Raw genomic sequence first — 19,423 nt, forward strand, 5'->3', positions numbered from 1 at the left:
TCTCTCTCATTGACTGACTCTCCCACTCTGTCTCACTCTCTCACTGACTGACTAGACTCTCTCATTGACTCTCTGACTGACTGACTCTCTCCCTCTCTCCCTCTCTGACGGACTAAACAACTGACTGACTCTCTCACTGACTGACTGGCTGACTTTCTAACTGACTCTCAATCTCTCACTGACTGACTAACTGACTGACTCTCTCACTGGCTGACTGACTCTCACTGACCCTCTCACTGGCTGACTCTCTCACTCTCTCTCCCTCACTAACTGACTCTCTCACTCTCTCTGACTGACTCTCTCTCACTGACTGACTCTCTCTCAATCTCTCTCACTGACTGACTCTGTCACTCTCTCACTGACTGACTTTCTGACTCTCACTGACTGACTGACTCGCTCTCTCACTGACTGACTCACTCTCTTAATCTCTGACTCTCTCACTGACTGACTCTCTCACTGACTCTCTGACTGACTGACACTCTCACTCTCTCTCTCACTGACTGACTGACTCTCAGTGACTCTCTCACTGACTGACTGACTGACTGACTGACTCTCACTCTCTCTGACTGTCTCTCTCACTGGCTGACTCTCACTCTTTCTCTCTCACTTACTGACTCTCTCACTAACTGACTCTCTCACTCTCTCTGACTGACTCTCTCTCACTGACTGACTCTCTCTCACTGACCGACTTTCTGACTCTCACTGACCGACTTTCTGACTCTCACTGACTGACTGACTCGCGCTCTCACTGACTGACTCACTCTCTTAATCTCTGACTCTCTCACTGACTGACTCTCTCACTGACTCTCTGACTGACTGACACTCTCACTCTCTCTCTCACTGACTGACTGACTCTCAGTGACTCTCTCACTGACTGACTGACTGACTGACTGATTGATTCTCTCACTGACTGACTGACTCACTGGCTGACTGACTGACTCTTTCACTCTCTCTCTCACTGACGTACTGACTGACTAAATGACTGACTGACTCTCTCACTCTCTCTCTTACTGACTGACAGACTGACTGCCTGACTCTCTCAATCTCTCTCTCACTGACTCACTCGCTCACTGACTCACTCTCTCACTCACTGTCTGACTGACTGACTCTCAGTGACTCACTCCCAGACTGACTGACTCGCTGACTGATTGACTCTCTCACTGACTGACTCTCTCACTGACTGTTATACAGGTACTATTAAAAAAAAAAAAAAAAAAACTATTTCCCAACCGTCACCCTCCTGTTATTTATGCTCCCCCCACCCATAACAAGAAAACCATAACAAGCAACCATTGGGGCAGGCAGATAGAAGTTGCCAGCATTGAAAGGAAAAGAAAAACTCAAGACATTATTTATTGTTAATACCTTTTTAATATGGTTGTTCAGTTGTACATAATGCTTTCTTGGTCATATAAAAGGTAACAAAAATGCTTCTGACACTTCTTTATTATAACTTTTCAGCATGCTGCAGACTTCTGTACATCACAGCTTAAAGACATAGGCAAAGTCAATATCTCTGGCTAAACACTTATAAGGTCCCAAAGGCGAGACCTATTGGCTATGCCAATGCTTGTTACTACGGCTAGCGCAGAGCCCTGGAATCTATCCCAGGAAGACTGATGCTACAAGAGACAGCAGGAAATAAAATGGTTTAGGGCTTCTGGGCCAATTATACCGCCCAAGACTACAAATTGATGTCCTCTACTGTCGCTCTGTTTTGTTCAAGATCATCAAAAAGTACGCAATGAGCCATGTAGCTGTTCTGATTTCTTGAGAAATTCGATAAAAAGAAAATTTAAATTAACCTTCAAAAACCTGGTGGAAAAAGTGTGCACTGTGTGTTCTGACTGATAAACAACAAAGAATTGAAGTGCATGAGGGTAACGCATCTCAGTGAAAAGACATGAGGGTGCTTCATAATGTGAATGGGTAATCTGGATCAATAAGTTAATAAAAAAAACAAGTGTCACAATAACGCAAGGTGATTATCTTGTGTCAAAGTGCTCAACCTCGAAAAAATCTGAGAAAAAAGGAATAAGCTGTGTGTTTTAAAGAAAAAACAATGAAGAATCATAGTGCATGAAGGTAACGCGTCTCAGTGAAAAGGCGTGTGTGGGCGCTCGCTGTACAGTGCGAATGGGTAATCTGAATCAACCGTTGATCAAATAAAAAAAAAATTACAAATGCGGAGTGTCACTATACTTGGCAGAGTGGCGGCTCAAAGAAATATGGTGCTCGTGTAACAAACTCACCTATAAGGTCCGGTGCTTCGTGTGTGACATAACTCCGGCGGCATTCAGAGTGGCCTCCATATTGATTCCTTATTTGCAGGAGTTAAATACCATAAAAACGAGACTGCGCTTGCCGATATCACTAAAAAACTTTAATGGAGATTTTCAGTGCCATGTTTTAGTGGCTTTAAACACTCAGATCAGATACAACTTTATTTTGGCTGTGAAACACAGCCATAAAAGTGCATTACAAACAAAGGAAACATTATTAAAAACACATCTCATGATCACCCCAATAAAACAAATCTAATAGCAGCAAATAATCAATAGAAACACAATCAGATTCCCCCCAAGTGAGTTGGAAGAAGATCTTGCCATGGGGCACAATGCCCCACAGTCACCGTATGAACAGATCAAGCTGACAGGATCAAGCTATCAAAACAACATCTGTTTTCTTCTGGCAATAGACCCCTCTAAGAAGGAACAGATAGAGATGCAAAGTGTAGGAGAATTTAACCCTTGCAAATAGAGAAATGCCTCAGCACATTTTATGATACCACAAGCTCGATTTGGTGGTGGTAAAAACCTTTTGGAGAATACAAGATAAAACTTACAAAAAAGGTAAAATGTAGCAAACTCTGGGGCGAAGACTCATTGCAAGGACAGATTAACATCTTATTGGGGTCAAACTAGCCCAAAGGAAAACTCAAATGCCACCTTATAATACCAAGTCTAAATCTTGTTAAAAGAACTCTGTCTCAGGTGGCTTTAAACAGTCAATAAGGACGACAAGCAGCAATTTGCACAAAATACAAAAAAAATAAAAAGTGAGAGAAAATCATCCTTCAATTCATTTATTAATAAAATCAGCTGTGATTAAGTGCCATGAAGATATGCTGAGAATTTTAAGTTCATTTATTCACAATTATATTTTTGCCTTTATCATACTTCATTGGATTAGAGATGAAGAATTTGATCCTTAGCAACTCTGAATATGGTAAATGAATTTTCAATGGATTCTGATGGAAACTGCTGTAGTGTCAAATATTATTGTGATCTCTGGGTTTCACGTAGATATTGGTCTCTAATTGTGAGAAGCTGGCTTAGTATATGGTGCTCACTTGTGTAAATGTAGCACCTTGCACTAACCCAGACAACCCTTATGGTGATTTTAGGGGTCTTAGACAACCTTAGAAAGCTCTCTAAGTGGTATCTGTGGAGAGCAGCCTTCAGGCTTAGTCCAGAAGGAGTGTAAAGCTGCCTGTTTTACCAGACCTCAATCTTATTGGTATAGGTTAAGTAAAAAAGAATCACGCGGTGCATTTATAAAAAATAAGTAATTATATCAAGAGACTCACTAACACCTAACAATATCTCCTACCCCGAGATATAACACAATGCACATAATACTTTGCAAATAAAACAGGTAATTAGCACAAATACACAGTGGTCGCTAGGGGGAGATCAAACCGCATCACTCAAATTACTTTCATATTTCACTATACTAATCCTTTATGGGTTCCAGAGTAGCGTGCTACTTGCCGAAAAAAGCACTTCAGCACCCCATCAGGGGTAACAAGCGCTATATAAATGCAAACCTTTTTCCCTCTTCCATCCCTCTGCTATCCCTCTGAATCAAAATAATTGACTAACCTATACGTCACTCAAATTACTTTCATATTTTACTATACTAATTCAACACTAATCCTTTATGGGTTCCGGAGTAGCGTGCTCCTCGCCGAAAAAGCACTTCGACGCCTCGTCAGGAGTAGTAAGCGCTATATAAATGCAATTACAATACAATACAATACAATATACTAAAATGGTGGAATGCAAACCACGACTCAAGACAAGAGTGGACCCAGAAGACGTCGAAGAGCCGGGGATCCAAGGAACCACCCCAAATGAGTATCTAGGAACCCCACAGAGGTCGTATGCAGAGTGGGAAAACGACCGCACACTCAATTCAAGTCAAGGGGTAAGTCGCGGTTGCAATTTTAAATAGAAAGGACCCTTCCGAGTGGACTCTGAAGAAACCCCGTGGAAGACAGATGGTAGGAGAGTCACCCCACCCGTGGATATCCTAGGAACCAGGATACCTACACCAGGAAAGTCGGGTGCATAGTTGTGAAGTGATGTCGACAACCGCCATCTAACCCAATGGAGGACTTCAGAAAGATGCCGCTGACAAAGAAGGTGTAAGTGTCTGGTGGAACCCAAAGGTGGATTCAAGTTGAGAGGTACCTGCAAGCAGAGGGGACAGATTCTATGCCACTCAGGAGTGACCCAGAGGCACGGAAGATGAATGCTCACCGATGTCAGGAGTTGCAGGAGAGTTGACGATGACCTTGGAGCTGCAGCTGTGTGGACCAGGCAACGCTAAAGAAGACCAGGAGCCGTTCATGAGCTGTCTGACGTTGGATGTTGAGAGCCGAGGGGTCGGTGTCCATCGGGAACACCAACAAGTCTTGGCAACCGCAAACAACATGGTAGGCGAAAAAAGGAAAGTGTCGGGACCAGCAAGGTCCAAGTGACTCACCATGACCAGGGGAGTCAGAGTAGGCCCCGAGCAAGCAGGGGAGCCCACTGAAGCAAAAGAAGACCCTCAAGAGGACCCACAGGCCAGAGGCACAGGAGTCGCAAGAGGACCTTGAGCAGCTCACCAAAGATGAAGGCCCACGGTGCAAAGGATGTGGTGAGGACGAAGGTCTTGGCTGCAGGAGATGCTTGAAGCTGGAGCTTCTTGGAGGCTGAAGATCACTGGTGAAGAGAGTCAACAAGCCTTGGCAAAAGCAAGTCAACACAGTGCCCAGGGGTTCGGTTACAGCAGTTCCACCGAGAGATACTGGCCTCAAACTTGGTGAGAATGCAGTACAGGCCTCGAGGGAATTGAAGAACCACCACCTGTGGCCTTGGAAGGTTCCTGTATGGAGCATAAGCACAGACTTTGCAGCAGGCTTGCCGGACGATGAGACCAGGAGCATCAGGATTTTTCCTAGTTGCAGTCTCGGTGTCCAAGGTGAAGTCTAGCGAAATCCAGAGTGCCCAGATGGTCGAAGAACGAATGGTTTCAGATCTAAATCTTGTCCCGTGACGAATCTAGGGACCCACCCACAGGTAAGCCCTTGAGTACCCTTAGGAAAGGGTTGGGATGATTAAGAGGTCTCTCCCAGAGGAGGGGCTGGACAGTGGGGAGGATACTCCCATGTCCTTTGTCCAGATTTGCGCCAGAGTGGGAGCCAGCACCAAATGTGCCCTTCAAGCAGTCTCAGAGGTACTGGTAAGCGTCCCACCCTGCCCCATTACACTAAACCCTGTATGGGAGGTGGTCACACCTCCCTGTGACAGGATATATATTGTTCTGCCTTCCCTTGCTCGAGCTTGACTCAGCAGCAGGAGGACAGAAACATGTCTTGCTGTCCGGTTCTGGAAGACTGGTACTGGGAGCACTGAGGGCCTCCTGGAGGAGCTTTACAATGCATGGAATCATACCTGCCACACCGTTTACAGTGTGTGGGTATGATTCAAACATGTTTGGTACCAAACATGACAGGGTTCGTTACAGCCAGTTTAGAGATGGTCATCGCGTAATGACGCATGGCCACTCTACATGTCATAATCGCTGTTGCACTTACAACCCGGGAGAATGGACTCCGAAGGTTGCAAGGGTGCACTGTTCATGCAGGGGCATCCGCACACTTAGAACCGAGCATACTGCCTGTAGGATTGAAAGTCCTGCCTCAGGGGTGGCTTATAGGTTTTAAGTGTAGTGACCTCAGATATAAGAAAACGTAAGTGGTGCTAGCATCAGCTTAACAGGCTGCAATGGCAGGCCTGTAGTCACAATTAGAGTGGTCTCTCATGGGGGGGCATAATACATGCTTCAGCCCATGGAAGACCCATGGTGTACCATATACTAGGGACTTAGAAGGGTACACCAGTAGCCAGTCTGGAGTGCACCTAAGTACTCACCATGTCCAATTTGTGGGAGAAGGCACAGAGGCTGGGGTCCTGGTTAGCAGGATCCCACCCAGACTAGTCCGAAACAGCATCACACCAAGCAAAAAGTGGGGATAACCATAAAAGCAGATCCTACTTTCCCACACTAATGTGTTGCTGGTAATGGTCATTTGCAGAGATATTGCATCTACTATGTGGGAAAAGTTACATAGATGTTTACTCCACTGATGGAGAGTTTATCACAGTGAGTCACATGTATTGCATTGTTGGAGGGCTGAAGCTTCTAGTAAGTGATCTTCTTCTTTGTACTTTTACTTTGTAATGGTGGCGTTGTTGATTTACAATAAAACAATATTTAAAAAAATGTATGCTATCTTTTTTTCAAAAGCAAAAGTGCAAGCCATTTGCATAATACATTTCCATAGTAAAAACAAGCACTAGAAATCCAGATAGTCTTACCTTTGAATCTGTGTTAAAACCTTTTGGTTTTGCCTTGTGTCCCCTCCTCCCCAAAGGGATGCAGAGCATGATCGTGCATGCACTTATAATGCAACTTCCTACGTTTTATAATAAAAAATAAAATAAAAATGGCACCATGTACGTGCTCACTGGAATGGGTTGTGTTATGTTTGTATAGAAACCCATCATAAGACCGCCAGCCACTAACTCATGTGCATACATGGTGGCCATCTTGGATTGTTTTTTTTTCAATTCCAATGTCCTGATGTGAGTATTGGTTCTGTCAGTACTTGTGATGCATTTCAGCAAGTGATGGAAAAGAGAAAAGCATGAACAGTAGCCAATATCGTGATTCTTGTAGGATAATGTTCCTGTTATGACCAGATGGTTTTAATATTTACTATTACATTTTAAGAGTTGATTGCATCATTCCATTCTACTTTAGTTTGCAGAACTATATCTCAAAAAAGGGACTCGCGATCAGGGTTTAAATGTGTACTGTACTACAGAAAATCAGGAGACCTCTTGACAGGCTAGTGATTACTTAAGCCTGGTAGGAAAATAACCGAGGCAGTCACATTATAGGTAAGATGTACGAAGTTGCAAAATTTATACTGCAAAACGTAAAACTAAAAAAGAAAAATTCTGCATTATTTTCTGTCTTGTCTGGGTCGGATTAGAGAGAAAATCAACACACAATGCGGATACAATTATCTCAAAATATGCAGAAAAACTTCTTATAATCAACTTAACCTGGGAAACTCCACGAATTGGGAAAAATGGGAACTTTGTAAAACTTCGTTTGCATGAAAACAATTGCGAAGCCTTAATATGAGGCTACAGCCTGGCGTTACTGACCCTGCACCAGAGGTAAGACACACTAATCGTAACAAGGCAGACTCCTTATTGTGCAGCACTGTCATGCAGTTCCAGTCCTGTTTTAAGCCGAAAACTGTTTCACATTGAGAAGGATACAAAGGGCACTCGTTTAACAGGGTCAGAAAAGTTATCTGGTGTTTCACCTCATTTTGTTCTCTGCAGTTCATGCCTGCGTCCCCTGAGGTATAAGGACGTTTGTGAAAATTGTCTTGAAAAAAGAGGAAGAAGTTACAGAAATGTGGTGTGCAGGCTTCATTTTCCAACAATATTCTGGACCAGGGATGATTAGATCCCAGAAAGTTGTCTGCTAAGCCGATCACATGCAAACAAATGAAAAGGTGGATTAATGCTAAGCAGCAGACAGGCGGCCATAACATCACATACTGAGAATAGAAAATCAATTTTAGTTTGTTTTAGACATACCTTTCTTTGCATCTTTTTCTGGCACTGGTGGTGGTGGCAAGGAGGCGTCCATACGGTGTGAAGGTGGCAACACCAGGAGGTTGTTCACAGTAGACCCTCGAGCAATCTTCTCGAGCGGCAGCTGAGATGGAAGGGTGGCAAGAAAAATGAAATGTAAACGTTTTTGAGGGATAGGAAAGAAGAGGGCACATTGAAGAGATCTGTGATAAGAGGCTTTCAGGACCACTACAGTATGACAGTCTCTTGATCAACAAAACCCCGTTAAATTAGGTGTATGATTCAGGTGTAGAGCATATAAGGTAATGAAATGTGACAGCAAAGATAATAGGGGGGCAGTTGCGGGTTCATTTACCAGGCAGAGTAAAACATTCCAGCATTTCACTTTGATCTTCACCGCACACAGTGACCTGCAGACGTTTAAGACCTTGTTCATCAGCAAGTATAATGTTGGGATTTTGTCCGCTCAGATACTAAGTTGTCCTCCACAACTCAAAGAGTCCATCCCTCTTTGCATTCATCTACACTAGTCAATGCTTGGTTGTAGTGGAATAGAATGCTGCAGTCAACACTCAAAGGGACAGGATGATGACATCTTCTCATGTGGGAGTTGAGCACTGGTTGTGGGCTCACAACCACAGTTTAGATTATTTCGAACAGTGGTGACTCAAGCAATATCGTCTCACAGCTTATCACTTGATCAGATCAGATAGAAAAACTCTTTCAGATCCGTTCACAGTGGCAGCCCAAATTAATCCAACAGATGGCCTTCATGAGCTCAACATTTACAAGAACATGTTTTGCCAAAACTATGTCACAATTATGTATCGGATTTGTATTGGTATTTTTTCGGGGCGCACAGTCAATTGCATTTCTTTTCTTTCAATTGTTTATTAGAGAAGGTGAACAATAATGCCACACTAAGGAATGAGAGGAACCGGCGTCATCTCTCCCATTGTTACACATTTGAATTTATGGACATCGAAGTTAGCAGGGTAAAGAAAAACAGCACACAGTCTATGGAAGGCGAAAGAGTCCGATACATGGATATAATAGAATTATTTAGGCATTTAGGAGGTTTGAGGAAATAAGTGCAAAGTGGTCACATTCTTACTGTGAATATTTAAGAACAATATGATTTCTGCTGAAAATCTAGGTAAAATTATTGTTGGGTAACCAAGGACCCGATTTTCCTCCAAATGTTTCAAAACCCCAAGGGGAACTTTTTATTGAACTTTTTATTGGTAGACGCAGCTTTATGGCGCGTGGTCTGCTGAGCAAGATGGTAGAGGCACACTGTTAGGTTACCATCTCAGTCACAGACAGGAAGAAAACCTCAAGTTGTGGGAAGAAGCCGCTGGAATCTGCAGGTCGGAAACCATGCTGCGGTCCATCTTGGAGAGGCCTGAATGGAAATCAACTGCTAGGAAGAAGAGGGTGGTGAGGCATGGTCTGTACCAGGGAGAAGGAAAGTCAAGGAATATGGGTGGTCTCTCCCAAGAACTGCAGCGTTCCCTGGAGGTTGCGCAGAGGAGGTGAGGCGCACTAACACTGGCAGTTAATTGGAGGATGTGGGAAAGCAGTTGAGCCCTGCAGTCCACCTCCCCCGGGAACCAGTGTGTTTTTTCTAGGCTTTTGAACCCTAGCTGCTCCCACACACATGACTACTGAGTAGCGCCTTCGCACAATTTAAAATACAGCCTTATGCCGGAGAATCCAGCTGGGGAAGCTGCTGAAAGTGGAGTGATGAGGGGGTTCTGAAACCACAGGCCCTGATGACAACATGCAGCAGAGGGACCCTCTGAGAACAGGAGGGCGTGAAAACATATCTGTGCAGTGGCCGCTACACAATAACATACTGCCTGAGAGTTGCCGCAGGCTTCACACAAGAAAATAAAGACGATTAAAGATAAGACTACAAAAACAATGTTCAAGGAATGAAGAGCAAATTTACCAGACTCTCAGTGGGTGTTGCAGAAGGGGGATCCAGGAAGATCAACAGCAATGGCACAGAGGGGGAACCAACGACTGACCCCACCCCACTGAAGTCACACTGCAAGCATTCGAAGGCACTAGAACTGTGCTTGAACCGAAAATTGAGAAAGCTGGGTTGGACGTAGACCTGATATGGCAAGATCTGAGAAACGTGGACTGGGTCATTGAGGTGGACGGCAATGATCATAATTGGAGTACAATGAGCCATGGCTTGACACCAGGGTTCAGTAGCTTACAATGGCGATGAGATTTCTGAAGGACAGAGTAGATGATGTGGACGGTCAGGCTCACCACTATAACCTGCAAATAGTGGGGCTGCCTGAAAGGACGACGGGACTAAACCTGAGTTGCTTTTTTGTAGAGTGCGTACATAGGTCATTGGTGCAAAAACTGCCACTGGGTGCCCCTCCAAAACCTACCCAATGTGAGATTCCTCAATTACAAGGAAAATGACCTATTCATGGAACTAAAGAAGGGCCACAACATCTATAACTCAATATAAGTTATGTTTTCCTGGACTATACTAAATTGGTGCAAAAGCAGCGGAAGACCCTTTCACCTCGCTTGAAAAGAAGTGGACAAGAGGTGGCTCGTCTACCAACAGGGACACGAACCAACATAAGAGGAGAACCTGCCCTGGCTCAGAGTAGGGGCACCGGGCAGAAGCCAGAGATGGAAGGCAATGAAAATGATTCAGTCGCTGAATAATATGGAGGTCTGCAAGTTAAATGAAGAGACAAGCAGGAAGGACAGTGCTAGGAGAGCAGAATGACAGACTATAGACAGTGAATAGTTCTACTCCTAAAAGAGAATTATCTTACCTGCCCAGTGAATGCAATATTCACCTCAGCAACAACAGACAATAAGTGCATATCCTGAATTCTAAAGAGGACATATTTAGTAAGAGTTAGTCGCTAATAGTTCAGGAACTGGGAGGGGAGGCACAAAACTTTCCCAGTCTGAGGTGTTGGAGGGATGGGGTTTTGCAATAAAGAAAAGTAGGGTGGAGATTATTGGAGAACTTAGACATATTAAGGTTATTCAGACTCAAGTTAGCATTCTTTTGTTAGCAGTTAATCAACGTCGGCTCAAAAATGCACAACATACATGGGCAGGGAGTGTAAATGACACATTGGGGTTGGAGAGGGCTGAGCCTATCAAGCTGCTAACACGGAAAGTCAATGGGTTTGGAGAGGTGAGAAGGGGAATAGTAGTGCAGTATTTGGAAAGGCAGGGACCAGACTTAAACCAACTGCAAGAAACTTACCTACTAGGCAATGAATGTGAATTCCTCAGGCGAGGAAAATATACTACTCTGGCACATGACTGTTGCACCCAGGTTTCATGGGCAGTGCGTATTCTCTTCAGAAAGCCATCTCCCTTTGGAATTAAGACAACATGTACATAACCGCATGAGTGCTACTTATGATCTCTGGAACTTGAGGTAGGAGAGAGGTCACTGCCTTTAATGTTGAAGGACTCTTAAGGCTGCAGAAGCAGACTCTCAATAATGTAAACGTGCTGCTCCTGGAAACTTCACCCTCCACATGTGACACAGGGAGACGTTTTAATGATGTTATGTATACAGAAATGGACAGATCAAGAGACATGAATGTTGCATGATGGTATACTAAAGCATCTGGATCAATACGCTAGTGTGATGGAGCAGACAGATATTTGGAGACTGAAACACACCACGGTGCAAGACTGGAATACTTCTCAGGAGTGCATAAATCGTTCTAGAGATTAAATTGGTTTTTCATTTCAACAAATAAGATCCTACATACTGAGGGTGTGGAGGGAAGCATTTCAGAGCACTCCCCCCAATGTGAATGATTGGGACATGCCAAAAACACAATAACCCCAATTGGCGTTTGACTGGGAGCCTAAGAATAGGGAGACTGTCGAAATTCTAACCCAAACAACTAAGAACGGTTTCACAGACAATATAGAATCACTGCCGTCCGAAGTGAGATTTTGGGAAGCCTACAATGCAGTGCTCAGGGACAAGCCCAAACTAGGAACGGGTAGAAGACGAGAGCCAGGTTAGAAAAGATTACCAGCTGGAAGCAGATGTAGCATCCACAGAGAAGAGGGGTCCTGGTGCGTTGGTGAGATAGTCAGCAAGGACAGGCTGATGGTCTCTTCAGACCAGGATATTGCACAGACCTTCGTTGGTTATTATGAGGCGCAATACTCAGCGAAGGTGGGCCAAGGAGAAGATGAAATAGTGTCTCTGCTGGAGACCTTTATTATGCCTAAATTGATGTCAGAGTATAGGGAAACCCTAGAAGAAAAAATATCCGTGGAGGTCATCACCCAAGTGCAGAGCAGAAAACTCCCAGCGCTAAACGGCCTGTCAGCTGCTCAAGTGCATGGCAACCCTGTTGAGCCCATACTTGTTAAATATGCACAGAGAGACGTGACAGGAGTTGACATCAGACCTTAAGCATGCTGTCATAACGGTTATCGACAAAGCCAGAAAGCCAAAAATGGACTGCCCATCATAGCGTCTGATATACCTACTTAATATTGAGGTAAAAATCCTAGTCGAGATATTGGACTCCAGGCTACAGGTGGTCATTATGCCGGTGAGTCAAAAATGCACCATAGGTCCACAAAACACAATCTATGTAAATTACATAACATAGATAGAAAAAATAAAAAGAGTCAAGGAGCCTCTATTGAGCCTTGTGTTTGATACAAAGAAGGCACCTGACTCCAGTGACTGGAAGTACTTATCTCTGGTGCTGGAGTGCTTTGGCTTCGGCCGAAGTACTGTGCTTTAGTGTGTATATTGTACCCATCTACTATTGAAGTGAGGGTGAATGGGACTCTCTCTTCTACCTTTCAGCTTAGGCAGAATACGAGGCAGGGCTGTCCCCTTTCCTCAATTTTATTTGCTTTACCAATCGCACAGTTGGCCTGTTGGGTCAGGGAGATCCTCTTGTCAGGGTCTTCAGACTTGATAAAAGCAGGAGGACAGGATATCGCTCTTTGCTGACAATTGATGCCTCCTAAATGTGACCACCTTGATCTGGATGATCTGACAACTGCTGTCAATTATCTAGAAGTTTGGGGACCAATTCAGGTAGCATATTTTCTTAAAACAGATGCCTGGGAGGATGTGGCGATCCGGTCCAGGAGTATAGACTGGTGGTTTTAGATATCAAGGGATACAAGTGGTCAGGGACTGGAAACTGTTTTATAAACGCAAACAGGAATCACTACCGGCCAGGTTTGGGGAAGATGAGGTGCGATGGTGAACACTGTTGATCTCATCATTGATCGTTATCGTAATTCTGAACACCCCGTACCAAACTTCTGATGACTCAAAACCCTATAATGGGATAGGGGATCCCTATGAATAGTGCTAGCAGGATTCTATAAACCAATGTGCATTACCACATGTCAGGCAGTAGTATTGAAATCCCACCTTGTGACCGTTAATGAATGGATGCATGCTCCAGTGGAGGATCCACACATGCACAGGACATCTAAATCTTGGTGGTTACCATGTACCAACATTATTTATGTGTAGGACAAGAGACAGATAAGTCACTGTAAGCAACACAAATAACGATACAGATATGGGAAAGGGCCACAGCCCATATTGTAAAGCCACTGCGGCAGCAGTTCTCCTGCTCACTATGCTCAGAGGCTGTTGCCTCAAGCGGGCATAATGTCTCTCTCTCTCTCCATTCGGGGAGAGCAGGAGGATTACAGGCAGCACCGGCAGGTGGCTGTATTCTACTGCTTAACATACCTGTCAGCGGCCAACCCACTGGTGTATTTATTTCCCCTGATTGGCCACACCAGGGGGTCTTTGTATGAGATGTGGGCAGCCTCTGCCAGGTAATACTCCTTCCCACAGATTCTCCTTCAAGCCAGCTGTTCTTTCATGGCAAACTGGGTTCTGGCTGCAACTCTTTCTCCACACATTGGTGGTTCGCTGGTGTCTATCATCAGTAAGTCCTCCGAACTACTCCAGAGCCTTCATCACCAAACTTCAGGAGGTTTTTTGCTTCACTGTCTTTTAACGCCTTTCAGCACCTTACTGAAGGAACTAACTGCAAGGCTCTTCCTGTATCAGCGGCATCGTGGCTAATAGAAGGGGTAGCCCTTACCTCTGGTAGACCAAGTCTGTGAATTTCAGACCACCCAGATTCAGACGCAGCCACAGAGATTCACCCAAGCATCGCCTGAATGACACAAACAGATTGGTGGGGGAGAGCCGTCCCATTGAAAGATTTACCTAAGTTAGAAGGCTTTCAACAATGGGATGATTTTGGTATATCCAAGTTAGACAATATAGCAGGGGAGGGTGGACTGAAGACTTTTCAACAAATATAGGTAAAGTACTAGACTATGTACACCTCCCATAGCTTTCAATATTTACAGTTGAAGAATGCCCTTGGAATTGAAAGTCTTAAGCGAGAGCGCAAATAGAGGCATAATCTCTGCTATGTATAAAATCCTCATTAACAATGCACCAAATTGTTTAAACTCAAAGACATTAACTGGGAGCAACCACTAATATGCCAAGGGGGGTTGCAATAAGGGCTACTTTAGGCAGATTCAACTTAAAATACTATACAAAGTCTGTTACAATAGGAATAGGCTACATAAAATGGGATGGACTGGAGACACTAGACGTCTGAGATATGAGTTGGAACGAGGCCCATTCCTACACATGCTCTGAGGAAGCAGAGTCATCCAAGCAGACTGAGGTGAAATAGTGGGAGAGCTGTTGACAGTCTTGGTCACTGAGGCCCCTATGACACCACAATTCTGAATAAAGAATGAGGGGTTTGTGTATGCCCTATAAGATGGTGCAGTGGTATGGACTAAAGTATGACGAATGAATGAATGGTATGCAAGAACATGAGTTGCCCCTGGAACTTCAGGAAAATATGGAGTGCAGGGATTGCATACTTCAGGCATGAAGAGATTTTTTTTTTGTTTCATTTGTTTTATTGATTTTAAACCATCAATGACAGAAGCATCAATATAAGAACAATAGATTGTCAATAATACAGTATATCTCAAGCCGCTCTCTCAATACCCTCCACCCTCAACCCTCCTCCCCCACCACCAGTGCGCCTGCAGATCCTGCACTATACCCAAAGTGTATCTGAAGGTAATACGGTAACAGTATTGAACGACACTAATGTGGTACAGGGGATAGATGGCCCTTAGAGATTACCATTCGCCACATTGTTCCTGTATTGGTTCAATCTTCTTGCTCCAATGCGTTAGTTGGATCCCCCCGATCCCCCAAGATTGACCCCTCCTCTGAATCTGTGCTTGGTGCCTGCAGTATTGCAACTAAGGCCTCCCACGCCCCCGCCTCCTCCTGTGCCTTTTCGTTATTAGTACGTAGGGCTTGTTGCAACCTAAGTGTACCTTCACTCCGTGCCCATTTGAGTAATTCCGCCCGCCATCTCCCCACACTAGGCCCCCTCCATGACTTCCAATGCATTGTGAGCTCCCTTTTGGCTAAGACGAGGCCCAGGTCAAGGAACTTACTGGTCACATTCGTTTTAGCGGTATGCGGGAACCAGTGTAGTAAACAAGTACCCAGTTCTAGATCTAATGTACGGTCAGTTATACTACATAATAGTTCCAGCAGTTCCTCCCAATATGTTCCCAAGCGCGTACATCCCCACATCATATGCTGGAAGTCAGCCCCTTCCAAACCACACCACGGACACTGAGCAGCCACCGCCTCGAAATATTGGTTAAGCTTCGTTGGCGTCAGATATGCTCTCTGCAGGACATAAAAATGTACCAATTGAAACCTGGCATTCCTCGTGCTCTTCCAGGCCCTCCTAACCAACTGAGCCCATGTGTTCTCAGGAATTTCCCTGCCAAGGTCCACTTCTCACTTCCCCTGCAACGCTCGCAATGGTTCCAGGGTCTCCGTCAACATACGCCTGTATAGGCACGTAATAGCCTTAAAGGTGCCCGCAGGCATTACCACGTATTGGCACGCCATTGAGGTTCATGGTTCCGACAGTCCCATGCTCCAATAGTGTTGGATGGCCGAAACAAGCAGTGAGTGCGGCAAATAATCCCTCGCGGGAGGTCATATCTGTGCTGTAGGGCCTGGAATGACAAGAGGGATTAGTTTTCGTAGAGGTCTCCTAGCACTTGTATTCCCAGGTCCTCCCAGTTAGCCAGTGCCGTCCAATCCCCGCCATGCGGGAAGGCTGTGCACATACCCAGCGGTATCTCCGGGGCATACTGGCGGGTGAATCCAGCTCGACGCTGGCTCCGGTTCCAGCACATCCTCAGCGTCTGCTCCTCAGCAGTGAGCGGTTCAAATCGCATCTTCTGCTGGAGCACTATGAAGGATAAGATATAACGTGGGATCGACACTCTGGGCCATCCGGGCCCCGAAACTCTTGAGCCATGGCTTGCGTGAGCCACTGCAGCTGAGCTGCCAAATAGTACCACTCGAAGTCCGGTACTGCCATACCCCCATCTGCTCTCGGTCGTATCATTGTAGCCATTGCAACCCGCCTCCTGCCCGTCCCCGAGAGAAACCCGCCAGCCATAGAGCGAAGCTGTCGGAAGATGGAGCCCGGCACCCAGAGCGGCAATGTCCGAAAATAATACAATAAGCGCGGTAGCGCCACCATCTTCAGGAGCGCCACCCGTCCCGCTACCGATAACAGCAACGTACTCCAAAATGCCAAACTGCCCTTAAGTCCACGTATGGCCCGACCCAAATTACCCTCCAGCAAATCCTCGGGGGCATGATAAATGTTAGTACCTAAGTAAGGTAGACAGTGGGGCTCCCAACGAACACCCGCCACCTGTGAAGGGTTCATCGCAGTCGGCACTACCGGAAACAGGCAGGTCTTTGCCCAGTTCACCCTCAGCCCTGAGTACTGTCCAAACATATGGAGCAAGTGCCGCGCACCCTCCAAAGCCGCAGATGTGTTCACGAGAAATATTAACAAATCATCCGAATAGAGAGAAATAAATTGCATGTCCCCGCGGAGGTATAAACCAGGATAATGTCTTCCCCAACCAGGCATGGGAGGCCAGAGGCTCAATGGCCAAGGCAAACAACAACGGAGAGAGCGGGCATCCCTGTCGCGTGCCCCGCCCTATCCGGCAGGCCGCGGAGATCGTCACTCCCGTCTGCACACGCTCCGTCGCCGATCTATATAGGAGCTCCGTCCACCCTACGAAAGAGTCCTCAAGTCCAAACGCATGAAGGACTCAGTACAAATACGACCACACTAGGCTGTCAAACACCTTTTCAATATCAACAGAGAGAACCGCTGCATCAGGGGTCTCGCTATGGTCCTCTCCTAAAATCCGTAGGAGGCGTCGCAAGTTGGTCGCAGTAGTTCGCTTCGGGATGAAGCCCACCTGGTCACTATGGACCAGGTGCGTCATATAGGGAAGAAGCCGGGTCGTAAGAATCCTACTTAAAATCTTGTAATCCGTTAACATTGACAACGGGCGATAGGCCGACCTAGATAATGAGTCCTTACCCGGTATCAGGCATGAAGAGTTGGTCACAATAAGGTTGTGGTGGTGATTTGAATGGGCCATCTATTTGGCCAACGAAAGCTAAATATGTTCCCTAGACTTTGCATTCAGGAAAGAATTGACCTGTATACGGGGTTCTGTGATTAATTGCTGTCATGAACTTAACGTAGTAAAAAATATTTTTTTTTAAAACATTGCCTTCTTCTGAAGTAAGGTTTGTTCCCCCATTCTCTGAAATTGTCCAGGAACATACTCCAAATTGGAAAGATACCCCTGTACCCAGTTGTACCCATTAATTATAAAATCCTCAATGCTGTCTCAATAAGGGCAAAATGGTCATCCTTTGACCAAATCATAGTACTGGGAAACCTTAGTCAAACTCTGTGAGTGTGCACTTGACGGAGTGGAGAGACTGCAGGAAACCCTTGCTGTTTCTGCAAGACCAGTCTACTGCCTTCCGTACAGTCATAAACAGTTGATAACCTTTAATTCAAGGAAAGGGTTTGAGGTGAAGCCTTCGAAAGATTTAGCTCTTTTGTACCTTTCAAAGACAGAGGGATCAGGATAGAAGACCGTCAATTGCCTTTTTAGACCATACAGTGGGTATCCCTGAGTGTTCAGCTTTGTCCCCTACCCTGTTTGACACTTTTTAGTCACCTGATACAGAGTTATGACCTTAGCCGAATATTGATAATTCACAATGAGAACTTATGGCTGTAGAAAACTTGGACAACAAATTGACAATCTGTCTCCATCACATCGCATCTTGCAATCTTGAAGAGTGGAGACATAGCTCCTGTTGAATAAATCCAAAACAGAAACAACGATTTTCAATTCTACTAGGATTAAAGGGCTTCTAGGTGGCTCAGCTGAGATCTCATTTACCTTTGTGAAAAAGATTACCACTCAAAACAGTGTTAAAATATTGGGATTGGCCTAAAAAGAGACTTACACTTTCATCTCAGATTAATCATATCATTCCCAAGTGACTACATGTCATGTGTAACACCTTTTAAGAAACATAATTTAGGTTTCCTGGACTTCTAGTTTGCCATTATAAGAATAAAACTTAATATGTCATGAGGAAAGAATTGTTGGCTCTAAAAGTGAGGATAATGCCACTTGGTAGCTGAGCAATCAGGTACTGGGTGATTGCTTCCTCCTCACCTCGAAGTTTAAGAGGATTACCCCAATATACTTACAAAGAAAAATGTGCACTTGCTATAGTGAGCAATTATCTACTTCCAGCGAGATTATTGCCATAAACTGTACAGGGTTATGTCAGCAAGTCTTATCAAGGAACTAAAAAGGCACAAAATGCTGCAGTTTACCTAGCCACAGTGGCTGGGAAGTAGTTAGGTGTACCTTTCACTAGCTTCCGGTACAGAATAGTCACTTGACCTTCAAGGGCCTAGATCTGTTTTCTGCATTTCACACCACAGAACTTCTGACTTCTTGCATCATTGCTTTGAATGGTGTCTCCCATTCAATATTTTGATAACTTAAGGGTAAGGAAGGAGATCGCAATAGTGGAGAGTTACTTGGTGTAAAGCTAATGATACACTCAGAATTTAGGAATTACCAGGAGAAATGGCAACTTCACACTAGATTGCCCCGGTAATGCCTCACTTACCTACAGAAATGTACCTGGGCATTTTGCTTGCTTGGAGGCAAAGTCCCCATGTGAAACATTCGGGATCTACAAAAACTCAGAGGATAGCAACATCTCAATGGGATTGGAAACTCTCATTACTAGACCCATTGGAATTAAAGGGCCATTACTAATGAGGTCCTTAATGTTACGAAAGGAGGCTGACGATTCAGTGTGGGGACCTGGCCAACTAGCCCTGTCCCATACTATTGTTGAATACTATAAAGCAGGTGTCTCCAACCTTTTCTGTGACAAGAGCTACTTATGTTCAATGAAAATCATATTGAGCTACTAATATTTATAGTGTGATATTATTGAT

General features: G+C 44.9%; 1 protein-coding gene across 1 annotated transcript in view; it reads right to left on the bottom strand.

Annotated features, from left to right (window-relative positions):
* Positions 1 to 19,423, bottom strand: part of IQCH (IQ motif containing H) — an 846,786-nt gene that overhangs the window by 551,434 nt on the left and 275,929 nt on the right. Inside the window, exon 6 of the mRNA XM_085644600.1 lies at positions 7,953 to 8,073. Within this exon, the coding sequence (XP_085500726.1) occupies positions 7,953 to 8,073 (121 nt within the window). The remainder of the gene's footprint in view (positions 1 to 7,952; positions 8,074 to 19,423) is intronic.

This window comes from Triturus cristatus, chromosome 3_1, assembly GCF_964204655.1.
Source record: "Triturus cristatus chromosome 3_1, aTriCri1.1, whole genome shotgun sequence".
Taxonomy (NCBI): domain Eukaryota; kingdom Metazoa; phylum Chordata; class Amphibia; order Caudata; family Salamandridae; genus Triturus; species Triturus cristatus.